At 29.9% G+C, this 18,580-nt stretch overlaps 1 protein-coding gene across 1 annotated transcript in view; it reads left to right on the top strand.

Annotated features, from left to right (window-relative positions):
• LOC129216752 (dual oxidase 2-like) overlaps nucleotides 1-18,580 on the top strand; it is a 76,639-nt gene that overhangs the window by 57,546 nt on the left and 513 nt on the right. Inside the window, exons 24-29 of the mRNA XM_054850969.1 lie at nucleotides 727-776; nucleotides 2,260-2,541; nucleotides 3,549-3,778; nucleotides 9,462-9,620; nucleotides 14,534-14,689; nucleotides 18,332-18,460. Coding sequence (XP_054706944.1) covers nucleotides 727-776; nucleotides 2,260-2,541; nucleotides 3,549-3,778; nucleotides 9,462-9,620; nucleotides 14,534-14,689; nucleotides 18,332-18,460 — 1,006 coding nt within the window. The remainder of the gene's footprint in view (nucleotides 1-726; nucleotides 777-2,259; nucleotides 2,542-3,548; nucleotides 3,779-9,461; nucleotides 9,621-14,533; nucleotides 14,690-18,331; nucleotides 18,461-18,580) is intronic.

Below are 18,580 nucleotides of genomic sequence, written 5' to 3' on the forward strand. Positions count from 1 at the left end.
TTTATATTATTAAATGGATTTTCGCCACAAACAAAATTATTTATAAGAAGCATAAAAATACCTTTTCTTAAAAAATAAAACAACCTTAAAAGCACAAATGTACAGGAACACTGCAGACATGTGTTTTGGCATTACAAGGAATGCTTTTTTCAAAGCACAAAACATGAGCTTATGGATTTAAAGACATACGGCAAAAGTCGGAATTTTTTACATTCATTAGCTCACATTTTATGCACTGAATAAGACATTCCTTGTAGTGCAGAAACATGTGTCTGCAGTGCTCCTGCACATTTGTGCTTTTAATACTGTTTCATTTGCTTTTAAAAATTATTTACCTTTGGCAGACTAGAAATATATAGATTGATATAATTTGTTTTAATTCCAACTTGATTAATCCTACCTTTAATTTATTTGTTTATTTTTAATTTAAAAAATAACTTATTTGTAAAATTATTGACACACAAACAAAATCTTTTAAATAATGCGTAATTAAATTTCAGCTGAAATTGTTTTAAAAACTATTATTTGGACATGGAGGTCTATACTTCTATTCCAATTAGCTCAAAATTTGTCACTTATGTGTCGGTGGTTCTTCTTAAAACATAATTGAAACTCGGTACTCGGCCAAAGTGCGACGCGGTACCTCTTTAAATTAATAGTAAAATTGCAAACATTTGTAAATTTGTCTCAAAATTGTATTAACTCTTTCAACTTTTTTACTTTCAGCCCAAGAAATCCACCAAAAGTCTCCTATTGGCTGTTTCAAACCATCACAGGTATATGAGACATAGATATAAGTACTTTTTCTTGAGGGTGTGACTGATACTAGCAATGATTGAAGTACAACTTGAACTTTTATTGAAATACTGAGAAAATGTATAAAAACAATTGAATGTGTACTACTGAAATTGATGTGAACTGAAGGCCAGAAGATATAATAAGTTTGATTGTGAGCTGCATTTTCCTTTTTTTTCTTCACAAATGGATATATTTTTACCTAACAAATATATTTTATATATCCCTCCCAGAGATAAACTATGGAGACTGAAAAATATTGAATTTTTCTGTAGTTTAATTCAAGTTGAATTTCTAAGATAAATGGCTTATTCACATAGATTTTTTAGCTTAGGTTGGCTTAAATCAAATTGTGTTAAGATTCATTTAAATCATAATAATTTTAATCAATGTTATAATAACCATCTAATTGCAATGATGTGGTCCACCAAGTCTTCACTTATAGCACAGCATATGTTTCGCTTTGCTACGGCTGCTTCATGACCTAGCTCAAACTCATAAAGCAAAAGTTCTCTGATTAACTAAGTTTGCTTGCTCATTTTTAATATGTCCATTTCACACACATTGTGTCAATACTCAATGCTACTAAATACCAAATACCAGTTCTTTTTTTATATATATCTAAGACTAGAATGTCACTCGTCAAGGTATAACGGGTGAAAATTGCTTCTACTCTTCTACATTTGAACAAAGCCATTGCCTGTTCGGTGATATTTTGATAGTTGAAATTGTAACCCTTATTTCAGTGGATTAACCCTCAACTCTAGTAGGTAGCGTTCATTGTTGACTGCTTTTTCGTTTCTTTATACCCCTGAAATGACACAGTCTTACCAGTAAAACAGTTACGTTACCGGATCGAGTTCAGCCGTGTCACAATTAAGCATTTCCCTGCATATTAAACATTACCAAAACATATTATCCAATTATCATGCTGGGGGGCGAGTTGATTTTTGAAACTTGCAGGTTACTAGATGATCACCTATTATTTATATGAGGATTAACTTGAAAATTGTTCTTATTTAATTTATTTATAATTTATTCAAAATCTTTCTCTGCAAAAAACATTATAAGCAAGAATAAAGCCTTGCATTATCTAAGGAAATGTTTCAATTAAACGAGGCATCTGGGGGAAATATTCTGTTTTAGAAGATTTTATTCTTGTGAGTAGGGTATTAGTTTATTCATTACCCAATTAAGTGAGGCTGACAGTATATGAAGATAAGGCATAATTTTGTTCCCATAAATTGCCCTACTAAATGATAATTGTTTTTCATTTTGCCTTTAAAATGCTAGAGAAAATTATGCCATGCTACTTTAAATTTTTAAAACGTCGTACTAGAAATACCATAAATGTATTGAAATTTTTATTCACCAGATCAGTAGACACCCTGTTTTCAAAAAGTTTTTTTTTTTTTAATCACTTAAATTATTTGAAAAAATTAATGGTATATATTTTTGTTTTAGGAATCACAGGGATATTTCTAGTAATTTTGCTCAGCCTCATGTATGTATTTGCCGTGCAGTTTTCCCGCAGACACGTTTTTAATGCCTTTTGGAAGACACACAATTTGTATCCAGTTTTATACATTCTGATGATACTTCATGGCATCGGATTTGTGATACAAGGTCCTATATTTTACCATTACTTGCTTTTCCCTTGTGTTTTGTTTACCGTGGATATGCTCATCAGTGTTAGTCGCAAGAAAACTGAAATACCTGTAGTGAAAGCAGAATTACTTCCTTCAGGTGATTATCTTTTAAGTTAAAACTGTCCAAGCCAACTTTTAAATTACATTTAGAATTTTATTTTAATTGACATCCAGTTAACCAGAGCTCATATTTATTTTGATTTTTTTTCCTTTATTTCAAAAAGGAAATTGAAATTTTTTCTTTTACTGGCTTGTGCCAAAAAAAAAAAAAAAAAAATCTTGTGCATTATTTTTAGTAAAAAGCTTTGCCAAATGCTTTGAAATCTGTTTCTTTGTCTGTGTATGTGTGTATTATTTGCAAAACAAGCTTTAACTTTAGTGATTTATTTAATGCTCCATTTTTACTAGGAATGTTAAAAAAAAATTACAGTGTATGCTGATTGTGAAAAATAGAACAAAATCCAGCTTTATTGAATTAGCTGCTTTAATGAATCGGCTGCTTTATGGAATCGAAACTGTTTAGTGCAAACGTGATTCATACAAGAGGCGGCCACTGTATTTTCTATTAATTTTTTTCCCTTTAAATTATTGAAACTGTCATTCTCAGTCATTAATAAAATAGACATGGTGTACTTAACCAAGTCTCCTATTTAACTACCTTTTTATTTTTTACTTATTTATTTTAATGAATTTTCCCCTTGTGCAATATTATTATCATTAGTATGACCAGGCCCTGATTAAGGCATGGGCCTACTGGGCTCAGACCCAGTTTCTTTGACGCATAGTCACAATTTCTTTGACATAACTTTGTTTTAACACGTAACTACTTAGGAAATCCATATTTCCAATATTTTTCATGAATGCAATTTAGTTTTGTAATTTATATGTTGGTTTCATTTAACAATTTATGACTACATTATCCTATTTCTTAAGTCCAGATTTTGTAGCACCTCAACAATATCTAATCTCAAAATATATTATTTGTAGTTGATTTGATTGTTTAGATTGAAACTTTTGTTAAAGCATTCAGTCAACTATATCAGTTCATACACTTTTTTAGTTGAAAAATACGATTTTTAAATATTTCTTTTGTTTTTTTTTCAGCTGTAACTCATTTGGAGTTCAAAAAGCCGGATAACTTTGAATATAAAAGTGGACAATGGGTAAGAATAGCCTGTGTTCCTTTGAACAAAAACGAATATCATCCTTTCACTCTGTCTTCAGCCCCTCATGAAGAAAACCTAAGTTTACACATCAGAGCCGTTGGGCCTTGGACTATGAACTTGCGGAATATTTATGATCCTAATAATCTACAGCAACATGCATATCCAAAAGTATGTAATATTTTTTTTCCTTTACAGAAGTAGGGGAATGTGGGGCAAAGTGAAATAGTGAAAAATTTACACTGCTTTTAGCGCGATCTATCTTGTAATATTTTAACTGTGTAGTAACACATTTAGTGTAGTCCAATCAAGAATAACGTACCTTTGAAAATCAAAGAATATGGTAATACAAGAAATTTTAAAAACTGTATATTCTGTTTGTAATATTTTGTTTTAAGTAAAAATTATTTTTGTTATTATTAAATGATAAAGTTTTTGTTACATTTTCTATATTATCTGAGACTTACTGATATTCAGTACAGTATTTATTTGTTTAATAATTAGTTTATTTATATTTTAAATGCTTTGTACAGTTAGTCAAATGCATGCGGGTAAAGTGAAATACAGTGGAATCTCAATAAATCAAAGTTTATATAATATTCCTTTATCTCAAATTTTCATTAGGTCCCAAACTCTTGAGACAGTTGTGGAATTCGAGTTATCTACAGTTGACTGTAGTTCATTTAAATTAAATTCAATCTTTTATCAGATCACTTACCTATTCATTTATTAATTACTTCATTTACATCCCTTCATTTGATAATTCACTGGTTTATTCACTCATTCGCTTATTTTCTTTTTTATTCATTAATTTATTCACTCATTTCTTTTCTCATATATTAACTAATTTATTCATTTATTTATTGTTATGTTTCCTTTTCATTTATACATTCATTCATTCACTCATTCATTTGATAAAAACTATCTTTAATAATCAAACAGAAAATATTTCATTTCGAAAAATATTTTATTTTTCACTTTGCCCCGTGATTAAAAAAAAAAGTGAAGTTTTTCCACCTTTTTTTTGGAAGTACAAATTTACTGTCAAAAGCAAAAAATAATTCCAAACATAAGTTTTATTATAAAATATAGTGTTCTTTCTTTATATGCCGTAATTTTCAGTTCAAATTTCCACCTTGTTCATTTTGAAAAAAGTAAGTTATCTTAACTATTTCATTTGCCCCACATTCCCCTAATATGTTAGATGCCTGCTGGATAATGTTTCCATATTGTATATTAATGTAATAATTATAATTTAATGCATTTCTATTTTCTTCTATATCTAATACTATATTGGAAAAAATATTGGATTCTTGAATTTAATCCATTTTAAACACATTTTTTAAAAACTAAACAGTTGATCCTGGTCAATTGAACCTTTTATCAGGAAACAATCATTTTGGTCTGAACTACCTGCTTTTCTGATTACTTGATCTTATGTATTTATGCTAAAATATCTTTTTTTTTTTAGTATTTCTATGGTCTGTGATACTATTATATTTGTAAAAGCTATGAAAAGGAAAAGATATTTTTTTTTGTTTTTGAACTTCAGGTCTAATGAGAAATAAGTTTAGAATTAAGAGTTTTTTTTTTTTTTACCTATTAACCATTTTGCCTTTCTTCTGCATTCAATTCTCTAATATTATACCTTAAAAGTCTAAAAGTCTAAACATGTATTCATTTATTTATTTTTTATTTTTTTCTTTGCATTTTGCAACAGTACTTTCATAAACTTCACTATGAAATGAAAGCCTAAAATGTGTTCATTAGCGTAGTTTTATGTAATCTCAAAAATATTGTTGCCATGTGAAAGCCTTTTTTTTTTATTTTTAACCGAGTACAAAAGATATGCAAAGGTGTATGAAAGTATAAAAGATAGAATGTGCATGCCTTTAGATATTGAGTGCTTGTTAAAAGAGAGAAAGAAAAGCCCTGATTTTAAGATTGAGGAACTATCATTGTACTAATTTTCATAGGCCATTCTACCGTCACGTGCAGGACAAAAATACGCTTAAATTTCATTAACATTTTGTCACATCTCTTACAGACCCCGAAGAGTTCCTATTTTTCCTACTTTTTCCTACTTTTTAGAGCTCCCTCCTTATTTTCCTACTTTTTCCTTTTTTTTTCCTACTTTTTCTTTCCTTAGTATAGCACTTCTAATTGTGCATTGATTCTTATTTTTACAATGCCGCACCGATAATTTTCTGCATGTTCAAGAAACAAGCAGATCCTGAGCTTTTCATTGACTCCTTACTGTAATTTCCGGAAATAAAGCTGCGGCATCTGCATGCTTAAAAGTTAAATTTTCGTAAGGGACTTTTTGCTGTTGCGGCGTTTATGATCGATTTTTCTTTTATCACCCCGACTTCAGTCCTACTGTTTTAACGAAACAATAAAGAAATAGATACTGCAATTATATATTATTTACCCGTCAATTAGAAGTTTTAATTCAAGTAAACAGCCGACTGTTTAAAATGTGCGGGAAAAGTCGAAAAAATTCCCTATTCTCCAATTTTTTGTATAGTTGATTACAAGTGAAATGGAGCTCTATTTAAAAAGAGAGGCAATTTAAAACCTTAAAAGGAATGTTAAGAAGCAAAAAATGAAAAACCTGTACACTGTACATATTTTATTGATGTTTGTACACAATAAAAGCGACAGATAACAGAAATTTGCAAAAACGAACCACTTCAAAAATAATCGCGGAAACTAAGTTTTTTCATGCATAAATATGATTATTGTTCATTCTAAATCATAAACATGATGATAAAATTTATAAGATTTCATTTTCTTTCCTTGCAAAGAGTGTATTTGCAAAAAAAAATAAAAATACAGCAAGACCTAGATGGGCGAAAATTGGAGGAAATTTGGTGAAAAATCGGAAATCAATTTAAATGCGAAATTCCGTTTTTATTTCTCCACATTTTTAAAAGTTGGGGGATTTAGCCACAAGCAAATATGTACTGTATTTTTTTTTTCTTTTTAATGGGTCTATTCTGATACATCATCAATATCGATGAATTGCTCATCATTTTTGTGTGCTGCGTTATGGCAATGCAGCATTTCTGAACATTTAAAATTTTTATCAAAGTTAAACAAAGAGAGAGGGGGGGGGGAGAAAGAGATATATGCAGACATTTGATGCCAGATGCTCCTCCTCCCCCCTCACTCTCAATTTCGCGAACAATTTCCGAATGAATATTTTTGTTGTATGGGGAGGATTGAGAGAATCTACATGCCTTCCTTTTTATGCACAGAGAAACATTAGTAATTGATCTTTGTCTTTGATAAAAATGTTATGTTTACCATGCATGGATTTTTCCTTTATTTTTTCCGTGGCAAAAATTTTGGAACAAGAGGGGGATCAAAACAATAAAATAATGTTCGTTTTTATTGCTTGATTAAAATTAAAACTGGTCCGTCATTTTGATTTTTCCCCCGTTGTGGGGGAAAAATCAAAATTGGATCGTTATGGATAGCGAAGGATGTATACTAAATGCAAATTTATCTGAAAACAACAAAAACCGCGCAAACTTGTATAGTTAAGTATTAATTTTCCAAAGTCAGGGAGGGGAGACATTGATCCAACTGACCCCCGTCAATGACGTGCCTGAAACAAAAATTTATGTTGAATGCTAAAAATACATAACATATTGATATGAACCCTTTAGTTTACTTATTTCGTTATTTCTTTAGTTTAATTGTTTTATAATAAATTTTATGTCCCATATTTAAGAACAAATTTATTTTAGTTCTGCATTTTCAGTCTTTTTCCTTTCTTACTTCCTTTTACAAAAAAGGAAGTATTGTATTCGCGAAAAAATTTTCACTCGAAAATCGACCTTCATTTCCATTTTGCTCACCCCTGAATCAATGTTGAGTTTTTTTTTCGACTCGACGACACGTGGATAAGTGCGTAAGAATGTATAGATACGCGAAATATCCATTTTGACGATTCTCGAGTTCATTACAACGAGTTTTCTCGTGACATCTTTATGTGCGTATGTATATTGCATAACTCAAGAACGGCATGTCCTAGAAAGTTGAAATTTGGCATGTAGACTCCTAGTGAGGTCTAGTTATGCACCTCCGTCTTTTGGTTGCATTCAGGTGTTTTTAAAAGGGGTCTTTTGCCCTTTTTTAGGGGGAAATCATTGTTAATTTCGATGTTAACTCAAGTAGTGTTATAATTTGGTGAACACTTGGCGATATATCGCCAGTCTTTTGGTCGCCAAGTTTTGTCGCCAAATTTTGCAATTTATTTATTTATTTTGTTTTTTTTTAATTTGGTTTCAATTTGGCCACTGTTGGTGAAATTTAAAGAGTAAACTATTGAATCACACTGCCAATAATAGGGAAATGAAATTAAATAGGAGTATATGAAGCACATATCAGCTTTTTTTTTTTTTTCAAATTCAAACATCTGTCCCTGTTTATGCAAGAAGGCATGTCAGCTGCTTAATGTTATTATTTTCAAATGATAAATGGATGCTCTCGAAAGAATGTTTTCGTTTTTGACCAAACAAATCTTTAACAAAAATCGTTTTATTGCACTAAAATGAGTTTTTTTTTTTTTTTTTGCGATCGCTATATTGTATTTTATTCTTTCACTCTTAAAACTTTTATTACTGCATTGTTGAAAGGTGTTTCTTTGTTTGGATTTTATTTTCATATTTTTGTAATTAATATTTTTGTTTACACCAGTTTATTTTGATACTGATGATTGTCAGCTTGTTTCTTTCGTTCTGTTTTTGTGACTCAGTCTTTCATTAAATCCCTTTAATACTTCAAAAGTACTGTTAGTGATTTTAGTCAGTTTTAAATAAAAAAACCGGTTAGTTTATTTTACATTAGAAATAAAGTTTACGCTAAATTTGTTTCCTCTTGACGTATGTGTAGTCCTATCTCTTCCTATTTTTTCCTACTTTTTTAAGTGATTTTTTTCCTACTTTTCCTATTTTTTAAAATTTTGATTCCTTATTTCCTACTTTTTTCCCACTAAAAATCACTTCGGGGTCTGCTCTTAATATTTTAATGAAACAGGAGTAAGCAATTTTTTTAGTCTTTACATTTGATACAAAGATATTCCTGACACAATTATATTTTTATAAACAATTTTGTTATTTAAAATAAAATTTATTTACATGCGTCACATGTGGGACATTCAAAGTCAACCTCTGGTAACTTGCTTATGAATAAGTTAATATTTTTGCTCTACTAGTACAGCAATGATGAAACAAATTGTAGATTTTGAAAGGTATGGTTCCAACATAAAGGAACATATCTCATTAGTTTAGAAATAATTATTTAAACCATTGAAAAAAAAATATGTATATGCTCATTCCATTGAAAATGGTCATTTTGTCCCGTACGTGACGTTTCCTGTAGTTCATTAAAAAGAAATAAATTTTGAAGAAAGTTTTTGCTTAAGAAGTCACACATGCATTTGTGATTTCTTAAGCAACAAAATTTTGTTCATCATCCTTTCAAATTATTATTTTTTATGAAATGTATGAAGCATCACAAAATTACCGTTTTCCGTGGAATGGCCCCTATGTTCTTTCAGCAAGTACTTCTACTTAATATCATTATTAGCATACTTTGATTGAGATGTTGTTAAATTGAATACTTTCTTAGTTGATAATTTTAAAAATTTGAAAGAAAAAAAAACTAGATGCTTCTTCAATAATAATAATAGTAACAAATTACAGTAATATTAAAATAATAATGATAATAATAATTTTAAGAAATTCAAAAATGATGTTGTTTTGTATTAAAGTTAACAGAATGTATGAATATAATCCAATTTCAACTAATTTGTAAAACAATTACTGCATGCCAAAATTTTCAGATTTATCTGGATGGACCATTTGGTGAAGGACACCAAGATTGGTTTAGGTATGATGTGTCTGTTTTGGTAGGAGGAGGGATAGGCATAACTCCATTTGCATCTATCTTGAAAGATATTGTCTTCAAGTCATCATTGAAACATAAAATATTCTGCAAAAAGGTCAGTGCATGTTCTCAGCCTTATCTTTTCTTTTTGTTTTGGAACTAAAAAATCTCACAAATTTCTTGTAAATCATAGAATTTATGTCCATGTGAATGAAGAAGGGGCATGGATAGATTTTTTTTTTCTCGGAGGAATAGAGATCTATATGATCGAGATGCATGTATCTTTAGATAATGTTCCATTAAAATTTTGAATATGCTGAATAAATATATCAGGTCATTAATAGTCTTTAAAATGTAAAATCAGAAAAAAAAAGCACAAAAGTGAACATTGTTTTATCTTTTTGTCCAGGTATAACAAGTTACTGAACATTGCTTTGAAAGTGTCGACAAAATGTAAAATAATCCTCCGATTCCTTTGTTTATCACCAGTCTCGCCAAGCGGCCTTGTTATTCCTTTCAAAACCCCCTTGCAATTGTTATCCCTTTCAAAAACTTGCAAAAGCGTCCAACAATGTAAAATATTTGTTTATTTTCTGCTATATGTACTTTTTAATTCTGAAGAGAAGACTAGAGAACAGATGTTCTGTGTGTGTGTGCATGCTCAGTTGCCTAGTTTGCTATAATTTGTTTTGGGCATCCAAAGTGATCATTATGAAAGAAATAGTTTAAAGCTTTCAATAATGCTGAATGAAATGTACAGTTAATTGTAAATCTTCTTCAGTAGCCATTCAGAATTGCTGTTCAAATAAAGTGCTGGGAGAAAAATTCTATTTAAGTTGCAGAATATAAATGCCAATCAAAAATTCTAATTTCGGAAGGTGCGCCAGAGTCTTCCCAGACCCTTTTTGGTTATGCCCTGTTTTGTTCTGCTTCTAAGTCTATAAGCATTTTGCCGGGTTTTGAAATATAAGTCGTACACCATAAACGGTTGGGATCATTTATTTTTTATTTTTAAATAAATTTATTTTGTCAATTATCATAACCATGTATGAAAATCTTAATACTATTGTTTGAGTTGCAGCTTTTTCTTTTTTCAACCTTTTTTTTTTTTATACTCTACTTTCCCCCATTTTTTCCCCTTTTCTTAAACATAAAATTGCAACAAGCAAGGACACAATCGTGCTCTAAATTTCACAAACGTATACAGTGGCTCCCAAAAGTGTTCATACACCTACGACTTTCAATGAAATAGGCTCCTATGCATTGGTTAGAATTAATATTTCGGAATAGGTATTTAATTATGAGATCTATGATCTATTTTTAACAAAACTACACGAAAATTTTTAATAAAACATTAAAACTTATTTTTTTTTTAAATCAAAAGCCAAAACGTGCCAGAAATTTTATCTCACAAAAAAGTCTTCGTAAACTTTGAAAAAATTAGTAAATAATCTAACTTTTTACAAAATTATTATTTAGTAGAATATCATGCAGTATCAACAACAGCTTTTAATCGCCTGGGAATCGATTTCATTGTTTTTTCTTTCTTTTTTTATGCAACTTCTGAATAAGTGTTCAGCCACACTTCGAGTCTTACTGTTTCTAGTTCGCTTTTCATTTCAATGGTGTATTTTCGTAGTCCAGCCACCAGATATCTCCAAATATGTTCCATTGAGTTTAAATCTGGCGATTGAGGAGATATTTCTAAGCTTAAGGACAATTTTTGAGGCACCAAACGCAAATGTGTATTTCTTATCGTTATCTTGATAAAAAAACAAAGTTGTTTCTGATTGCCAAATTTTGTGCTAATAGTTTAAAATTATTTTTTGAAATATTTAAATGAACAGCATGATTCATTATTTCATCAAAAAATTCCAAATTTCCAAGTTCTGATGCTGTTATGTACCCTCACACACAAAAACACCTTCATCGTCCTGATTAACTGATCCAGCTAAGTTCTAAGATTAAATTTCTCATCTTTTCTTCTATTGACAATTGTACAACAATTTAACCCAAAATATTGAATTTATTTTCATCTATAAGTAAGACGTTATTCCAAAACGTTTTGAGCTTATTTATCATTGATTTTACGACGGAAAGCGTAAGCTTACTGTTTTTCGCATGAATAAGAAAATTTCTGCGGGAAGAGGTCCCCTTTAATCCAGCTAATCAGAGAACTTGGCGAACAATTTTAAGTGAAAATTAAACTTAAAATGTTTCATTCGATTCTGCAGAAACTTTTTCAGCACTCAAATGTATATTTTTCATATTTTTTTTAACTGTAAACCTCCGATCATGCTTTGTTAACTTTGCCAGTTGACCTTTTCTTACTTTGTTTTTGATCCGATTCTTGTCTTTAAATCATTTTATCAAGCACTTCACACTATAGAATGGTATAAATTAACTAATTTAGAGACATTTCAAACCAATTGATGGCTACTGTGAGGGGAAAAAAATCAAATTTCAAACTGTGTTTGTTGTTTTCTACCCATACCTGCCATTTAAAAATAATAAGCATAATATTAGGGAATAAATAAACAAAAAATTAAAGGCAAAACGCAAATGTGTACTTCTTATCGTTATCTTGATAAAAAAACAAAGTTGTTTCTGATTGCCAAATTTTGTGCTAATAGTTTAAAATTATTTTTTGAAATATTTAAATGAACAGCATGATTCATTATTTCATCAAAAAATTCCAAATTTCCAAGTTCTGATGCTGTTATGTACCCTCACACACAAAAACACCTTCATCGTCCTGATTAACTGATCCAGCTAAGTTCTAAGATTAAATTTCTCATCTTTTCTTCTATTGACAATTGTACAACAATTTAACCCAAAATATTGAATTTATTTTCATCTATAAGTAAGACATTATTCCAAAACGTTTTGAGCTTATTTATCATTGATTTTACGACGGAAAGCGTAAGCTTACTGTTTTTCGCATGAATAAGAAAATTTCTGCGGGAAGAGGTCCCCTTTAATCCAGCTAATCAGAGAACTTGGCGAACAATTTTAGGTGAAAATTAAACTTAAAATGTTTCATTCGGTTCTGCAGAAACTTTTTCAGCACTCAAATGTATATTTTTCATATTTTTTTTAACTGTAAACCTCCGATCATGCTTTGTTAACTTTGCCAGTTGACCTTTTCTTACTTTGTTTTTGATCCGATTCTTGTCTTTAAATCATTTTATCAAGCACTTCACACTATAGAATGGTATAAATTAACTAATTTAGAGACATTTCAAACCAATTGATGGCTACTGTGAGGGGGAAAAAAATCAAATTTCAAACTGTGTTTGTTGTTTTCTACCCATACCTGCCATTTAAAAATAATAAGCATAATATTAGGGAATAAATAAACAAAAAATTAAAGGCAAATGACTTTACAGTGTCATTACAATGCAAAAGTAATAAAAAAAACCATGTATGATAATTTTAATCATAAATTTATTCGAAAATATTTCAGTGTACGATGACTTTTGTGGTGTATTTTTTCTCTGTCTCATCGTTTTTTGACAAATTTAAAAAATAAAATCTGGCAACATTTTGAAAAAAACTACTGGTTCTATTCAGAATAGCGCAGGAACGGTGTGAAAAAAAATTGGACTTCATATTCGAATTCAGTTTTGCATTATTTTGGTTTTACTACAAAGTTTCAAGGTGTGCGAACACTTTTGGAAGCCACTGTATGTGAATATAGCAGTTTTTTGAAGCATAATAACAATTCTTTTTTTTTTTTGTCTTAAACTAGTTTATGTAGATTTTGAAATATTCATAAACTCTAGTTATATATATATATATATATATATTTTGTACATATTGACTTGCATGCCAGCAATAAGAAAAATACAACAATGACTTAAGACTAGAGACGTACCGAGTAGCACTTTCGCCGAGTAGCCGAGTACCGAGTTACCGAGTACACGGCCTTTCACAACTCGGCCGAGTTACCAAGTACCAATTATGTTTTTATGAAGAATCACCGACACATATGTGATGAATTTTGAACTTATTGGAATAGTAGTATAGACCTCCTTGCCATATAATAGTTTTTAAAACTAAATTCCTGCTGAAATTCAATTTACGCATTATATAAACAATTTTGTTTGTGTCAAAAATTTTACAAAAAAAAATTATTTTTCAAATTAAAAATGAATAAATAAAAGGTATGATTAATCAAGTTGGAATTAAAACAAATTTATACCAATCAATTATAGTTTTAGTCCGCAAAACATAAATAATTTTAATACAACAAATGTGCAGGAACACTGCAGACATGTGTTTCTGCCCCCCCCCCCCCCCGTTACAAGGAACGTCTTTTTCAGTGCATAACATGTGAGCTAAAGAATGTTAAGACATTCGACAAAAAAATCCGACTTTTGTCGGATGCCTTTAAATCCACGAGCTCCCATGTTGTGCATTGAAAAAGGAATTCCTTGCAATGCCAAAACACATGTCTGCAGTGTTCCTGCACTGTGCTTTTAACGTTGTTTTATTTCCTTTTATTTTTTAAGCAAAGGTATTTTCATAATTTTTCATAATTAATTTTTGTTTGTAACAAAAATCCATTTTTAACATAAAAATTCCATATTTTCTATACTTTTTGTTTTGCATAATTTTACATAAATAATTTTTATCAACTTTGGGGACATTAAAATAAAGATTTATTCCATTGAAGCATTACAAACTTCATTATTCTCAAAACTTAAAATTTGACATATAAATTTTAATTGTAAATGTTTGCAGAATATAATGCTTGATCTTTTTTCTATAAATTTTAGTATCTGCCTTGGACAATATTCATTTTTTTGCAACTACTCGGTATTGGCCGAGTATCTGATCAGAATTTGGCCGAGTAGGCCGAGTACTCGGTACGTCTCTACTTAAGACCAAGTATTTTGTTGTTGGTTTGACCCTATTCCCTCCGCTTGTTGTACCCCTGAATAAAAGACCTCAGTGTCTCAAAATAAATCTTTTTCATAATTATAGCATATAATTTATTTACTAATGCATTTTCTATAATTTTAGCTTTACTTCATCTGGGTTACTAGAAGCCAGAAGCAGTTCGAATGGATGATCGACATTATCCAAGAAGTAGAAAAGAATGATCCAGATGGACTTGTTGATGTTCACATTTTCATAACCCAATTTTACCAGAAGTTTGATTTACGAACAACAATGCTCGTAAGTGTTGAAGTTACGATGAGGATTTTCTTCATCTTTGGTTTCATCTTGTTACTATTATTAATATTCCTTTTCTTTTGAAAGGTATTTTTTTTTTAAATTCTTTAACCACTTTCAAAACGAAAAATAATTCAAATTAATATGCTGCTCATTAAAATAAATACATATAAAAAAAAAAAAAGTTTCTTTACCCTTCTTGCCAAAAATAATTTTTTAAATGAATTAATGCACTTACCAAAATAAATAAAAACAATAAAATGTTCACTTAAAGGAATAATTTTCATTGTCAAAAAAAAGTCTGCGCATATCTTTATATAGAAACATAAATCACTTCGAGTTTATCCGCCAAAAACTGAATACCTAAATTAAAACTTTAGAGTGAAATTAAAAACAAGTTATATTAACAATAATTATTTCATAGTTAAAGCCATGGCTGCGGAGTCGGAGTCGACCTCATTTTGGGATAAAGGAGTGGGAGTCAAATATCCAAGAATTGGAGTCAGTCATTTTTCCTAAGTGTATAAATTTTTGCCAAAGCTATGAAGTCAGAGTTCAAGTCCGACCCAATTATTGGACACAGGAATCAGAGTCAGGTGCCCGTAAATTCTCTGAGTCGGAGTCTGGAGTTTGTCGTCAAGAGCTATTTTGAACAAAATTTGTTTCAAGTAAATCCGCCTTCAAGTACGGAATCTACATTGACTTTCAGTTTTCCTGTAGGCGCTAATGTTAAAAGGTTTGAACTTTTCAATATTGAATGGAAAATTGTTCAAATCAAAAAGATATTTTCTATACATGTTCTTCAACAAGAGCTTTTTTTCCTAACAAAGTTTGTTTCAAGTAAATTCGCATCTAAGTGTGAGATTTATTTGCCTTGAATTTTCTCATAGGTGCTAATGTTAAGTTTTTTTTTTTTTTTTTTTGAACTGTTCAAAATTGAATTAAAAATTGTTCAAACTTAAAAGTCAAATATGGGAATGAGGTGTCCTCGCCGAGATCTTTCGAACAAAAAAAAAAGTTTGTTTGAATTCGACTATTCATTCAAAAGTTATTAGGGGGAGACCGACAGACAGACCGTCAGATATTTCCCCCAACTCAGTACCCTACTTTCCGATTTTTAATTTTTAGATATTTATTTAATTTAATTTATTTTTGACTTTTTTTATTGTTTATCGCGATATTTTTAAGATGCATTAAGCTTTCTTTCATGCTCTTTTTCTGACTTTTACTGGGAAAGTAGGCTAAAAAGGTGTTTTCACAGCTCTCCATTGTATATAGAAGGTATCCAGTCTTACAATTCGGTAACATGTATGCAATTTATGAGCTGTGGAGTTTTGTTTAACTGTACAATCGGAACAAAAGTAATAATTTTGTCACATTCAGCTGTGCTCCAGTGTTGCATTTAATTCATTTTAGAACATATTTTTTATTTAACTTTGCTTTGGCAAGAAAAAGAAATGAAAATTTAAAATAATTTAAGGAGTTTTAGTTTGTGATCCAGTTGTGATTATGATGATCAGATGATGTGGCAGCATTTTCCAGAACTGTAAATAGATTTTTTTTTAAATAAAATGATTTATGAAGAAACAAATAGGATATACTTCAAACTATATCTGAGGAGTAATTTATTGACAAAATAACCACTTTTTAGAAAAACTCATTTTATGACATTTTCTAAATCTTTCAGATGACCTTACTCTCAAGAAGCCCGAACAGGGAAAAACCTATTTTATTTAAGGGTCAAGTTTGACTTTTTGATCAAAAAGTAACAAATCCGTCCTCTACACTTTATTTTAAAGAAAAGGGGACATATCCTGAAGGAATCTGTAGTACAAAGACTTTTTGATTAAAAAGAACGCATGTCCTAAGTCCTCATATTTTAATCCACTACTTTTAGGTTCATGTACTTCAATAAGATAATATAAGAAGGTGAAATATAAAGGTTTTGGTGAAATTGGAATATTCATCATTCAGGTTTTCGTTCAATAGGGCACATATCCAAAATTAAGATGTTGCTATTTCCTTGTGTTTTTTACATAAACATTTCTTATTCTGGGCCATGATTTACTGTGCTTTTGAACTCAATTCTGTACAAGGGCGCTCATATAGGGGGGCAAGGGGGGCTTGAGTCTCCCCCCCCCCCTTTGGAAATTAGAACTTCCTTGCTTTTAGTACTTTTTTCTTTGCAAAAATATAAAAATATTTCTTCTCCCACCATTAATGAATAAGTCATTGAAAATGTCAAATTTTAATGACTCTAATCTGTCCTGAAATCTGTCTCTATGGGGAAAATATCCTGCTAAACCGTGGTTAAAATTTCTGAGCCCCGCCCCCCCTTACAATTTTGCATATGGGCGCCCATGATTCTGTACCCAGAATAGGTGATAAAACTATTTTGCTCTTACCCTAATTAGTTTTTTTTTTCACCTTCTGAACATTTTTGGAAAATGGATATGTTCCCTTTTGACTATATTCATAAAACAAAATCAGATCTTATTTTAACATGAAAACATATTGAAAAATTTATTTATAATAGTTATAGTACTTTTCTTATTTTTAAAAGTAAGTTGAATGGATTCATTAGTTCAGATTGCTTTATTAGCACTTTTTTTTTTTTTTTGCCTTTTTTATCCCAATTGAATCAACTTCAGAACTTTTGTAATGACTCTAAGCTGATAAACATAGAAAACTGCCAAATTTAAAGAATATTTTCTTTGTAAAAAGTATGAAAATTACAATTCTAGGAAATAGTGGTACTTAGAATTATAGTTGAAGGATTGGTGATTGGGGGGGGGGGGGGGTAAACATTAAATTTAACTTGAATCATGCATTTGTGTTGAAACTGGTTTACTTAAACTATTATTAAAAAAAGCTATTGCCATGAAATTAAAATAGCTAAAAAGTTGCTTTTTCATCTATAGTAGGAAATATATTATGTTAATGAATGTAAGGTAATTAATATCCACAACTTTTTGAAATACTTAAAAAACTCTGATTTAAATAAAAAGAAATTCAATTTAAATTTTAAAAATTTGACTTTTTAAAAAAAAATTTCAAAAATCAAAAAAATCACCAACTTTGCTTAACATTAATGTGTAATCTAATTTATCATCAAATTTTGAACAATGATTTAATTACAGTGGAGTCTCAAAGTTTAGAGGTTTTGTTTAATTCAAGGTGCTTTATTTATGTTTCAAGTTATATTCTCATATTTTCAATAGAGCTAAACTGATGATTTCCATTAAAATCTGAAAATTGAAATCTTTTGCTCCTGTAAAACTTCCTATACTACATACAATAAAATATTAAAAAGGTATTGAGGGACCCCATAAAAACAGCACTAGTGCTTGCATCACACAGAAAACTTAAGATTTAAAGCAAATGAGAACAGAGTAAGAAAGTAAAGTATTTAGTGACATGACATTAGCCTATCAAAAGTAAAATTAAATAATTGGTCAAAATTATAATTCAGTCATCTTTTAAATTGTTTTCCTTCTTGGTAGGGGGGATGGGGTATGAAATTTCTTGGCAAATTTTTTTGATGGAAAGATTAACAGCCTAAAAACATTTTTATGCTTTAATTTAAGAAATGGTTTTTTAACTTTTGCATCTATAACTAAGTAAATGAATTTATTTCTGTTTTAGTACATTTGTGAGCGCCATTTTCAAAGAGTATGTGGAAGAAGTTTATTCACTGGACTACGATCAAAAACTCATTTTGGAAGACCCGATTTTGACTTATTCTTCAACTCCCTGAGGCAAGAACATTCAGATGTAAGTACCACCTGAATACATTCAGGTCTAAAACAATGTCTTTACCCTGACTCTTAGATAAGGTATTACTTTGATCATTCCTTTTTTTTTTTTTCTTTTTTGAATTAATCACAAGGCACA

This window comes from Uloborus diversus, chromosome 2, assembly GCF_026930045.1.
Source record: "Uloborus diversus isolate 005 chromosome 2, Udiv.v.3.1, whole genome shotgun sequence".
NCBI classification, from domain to species: domain Eukaryota; kingdom Metazoa; phylum Arthropoda; class Arachnida; order Araneae; family Uloboridae; genus Uloborus; species Uloborus diversus.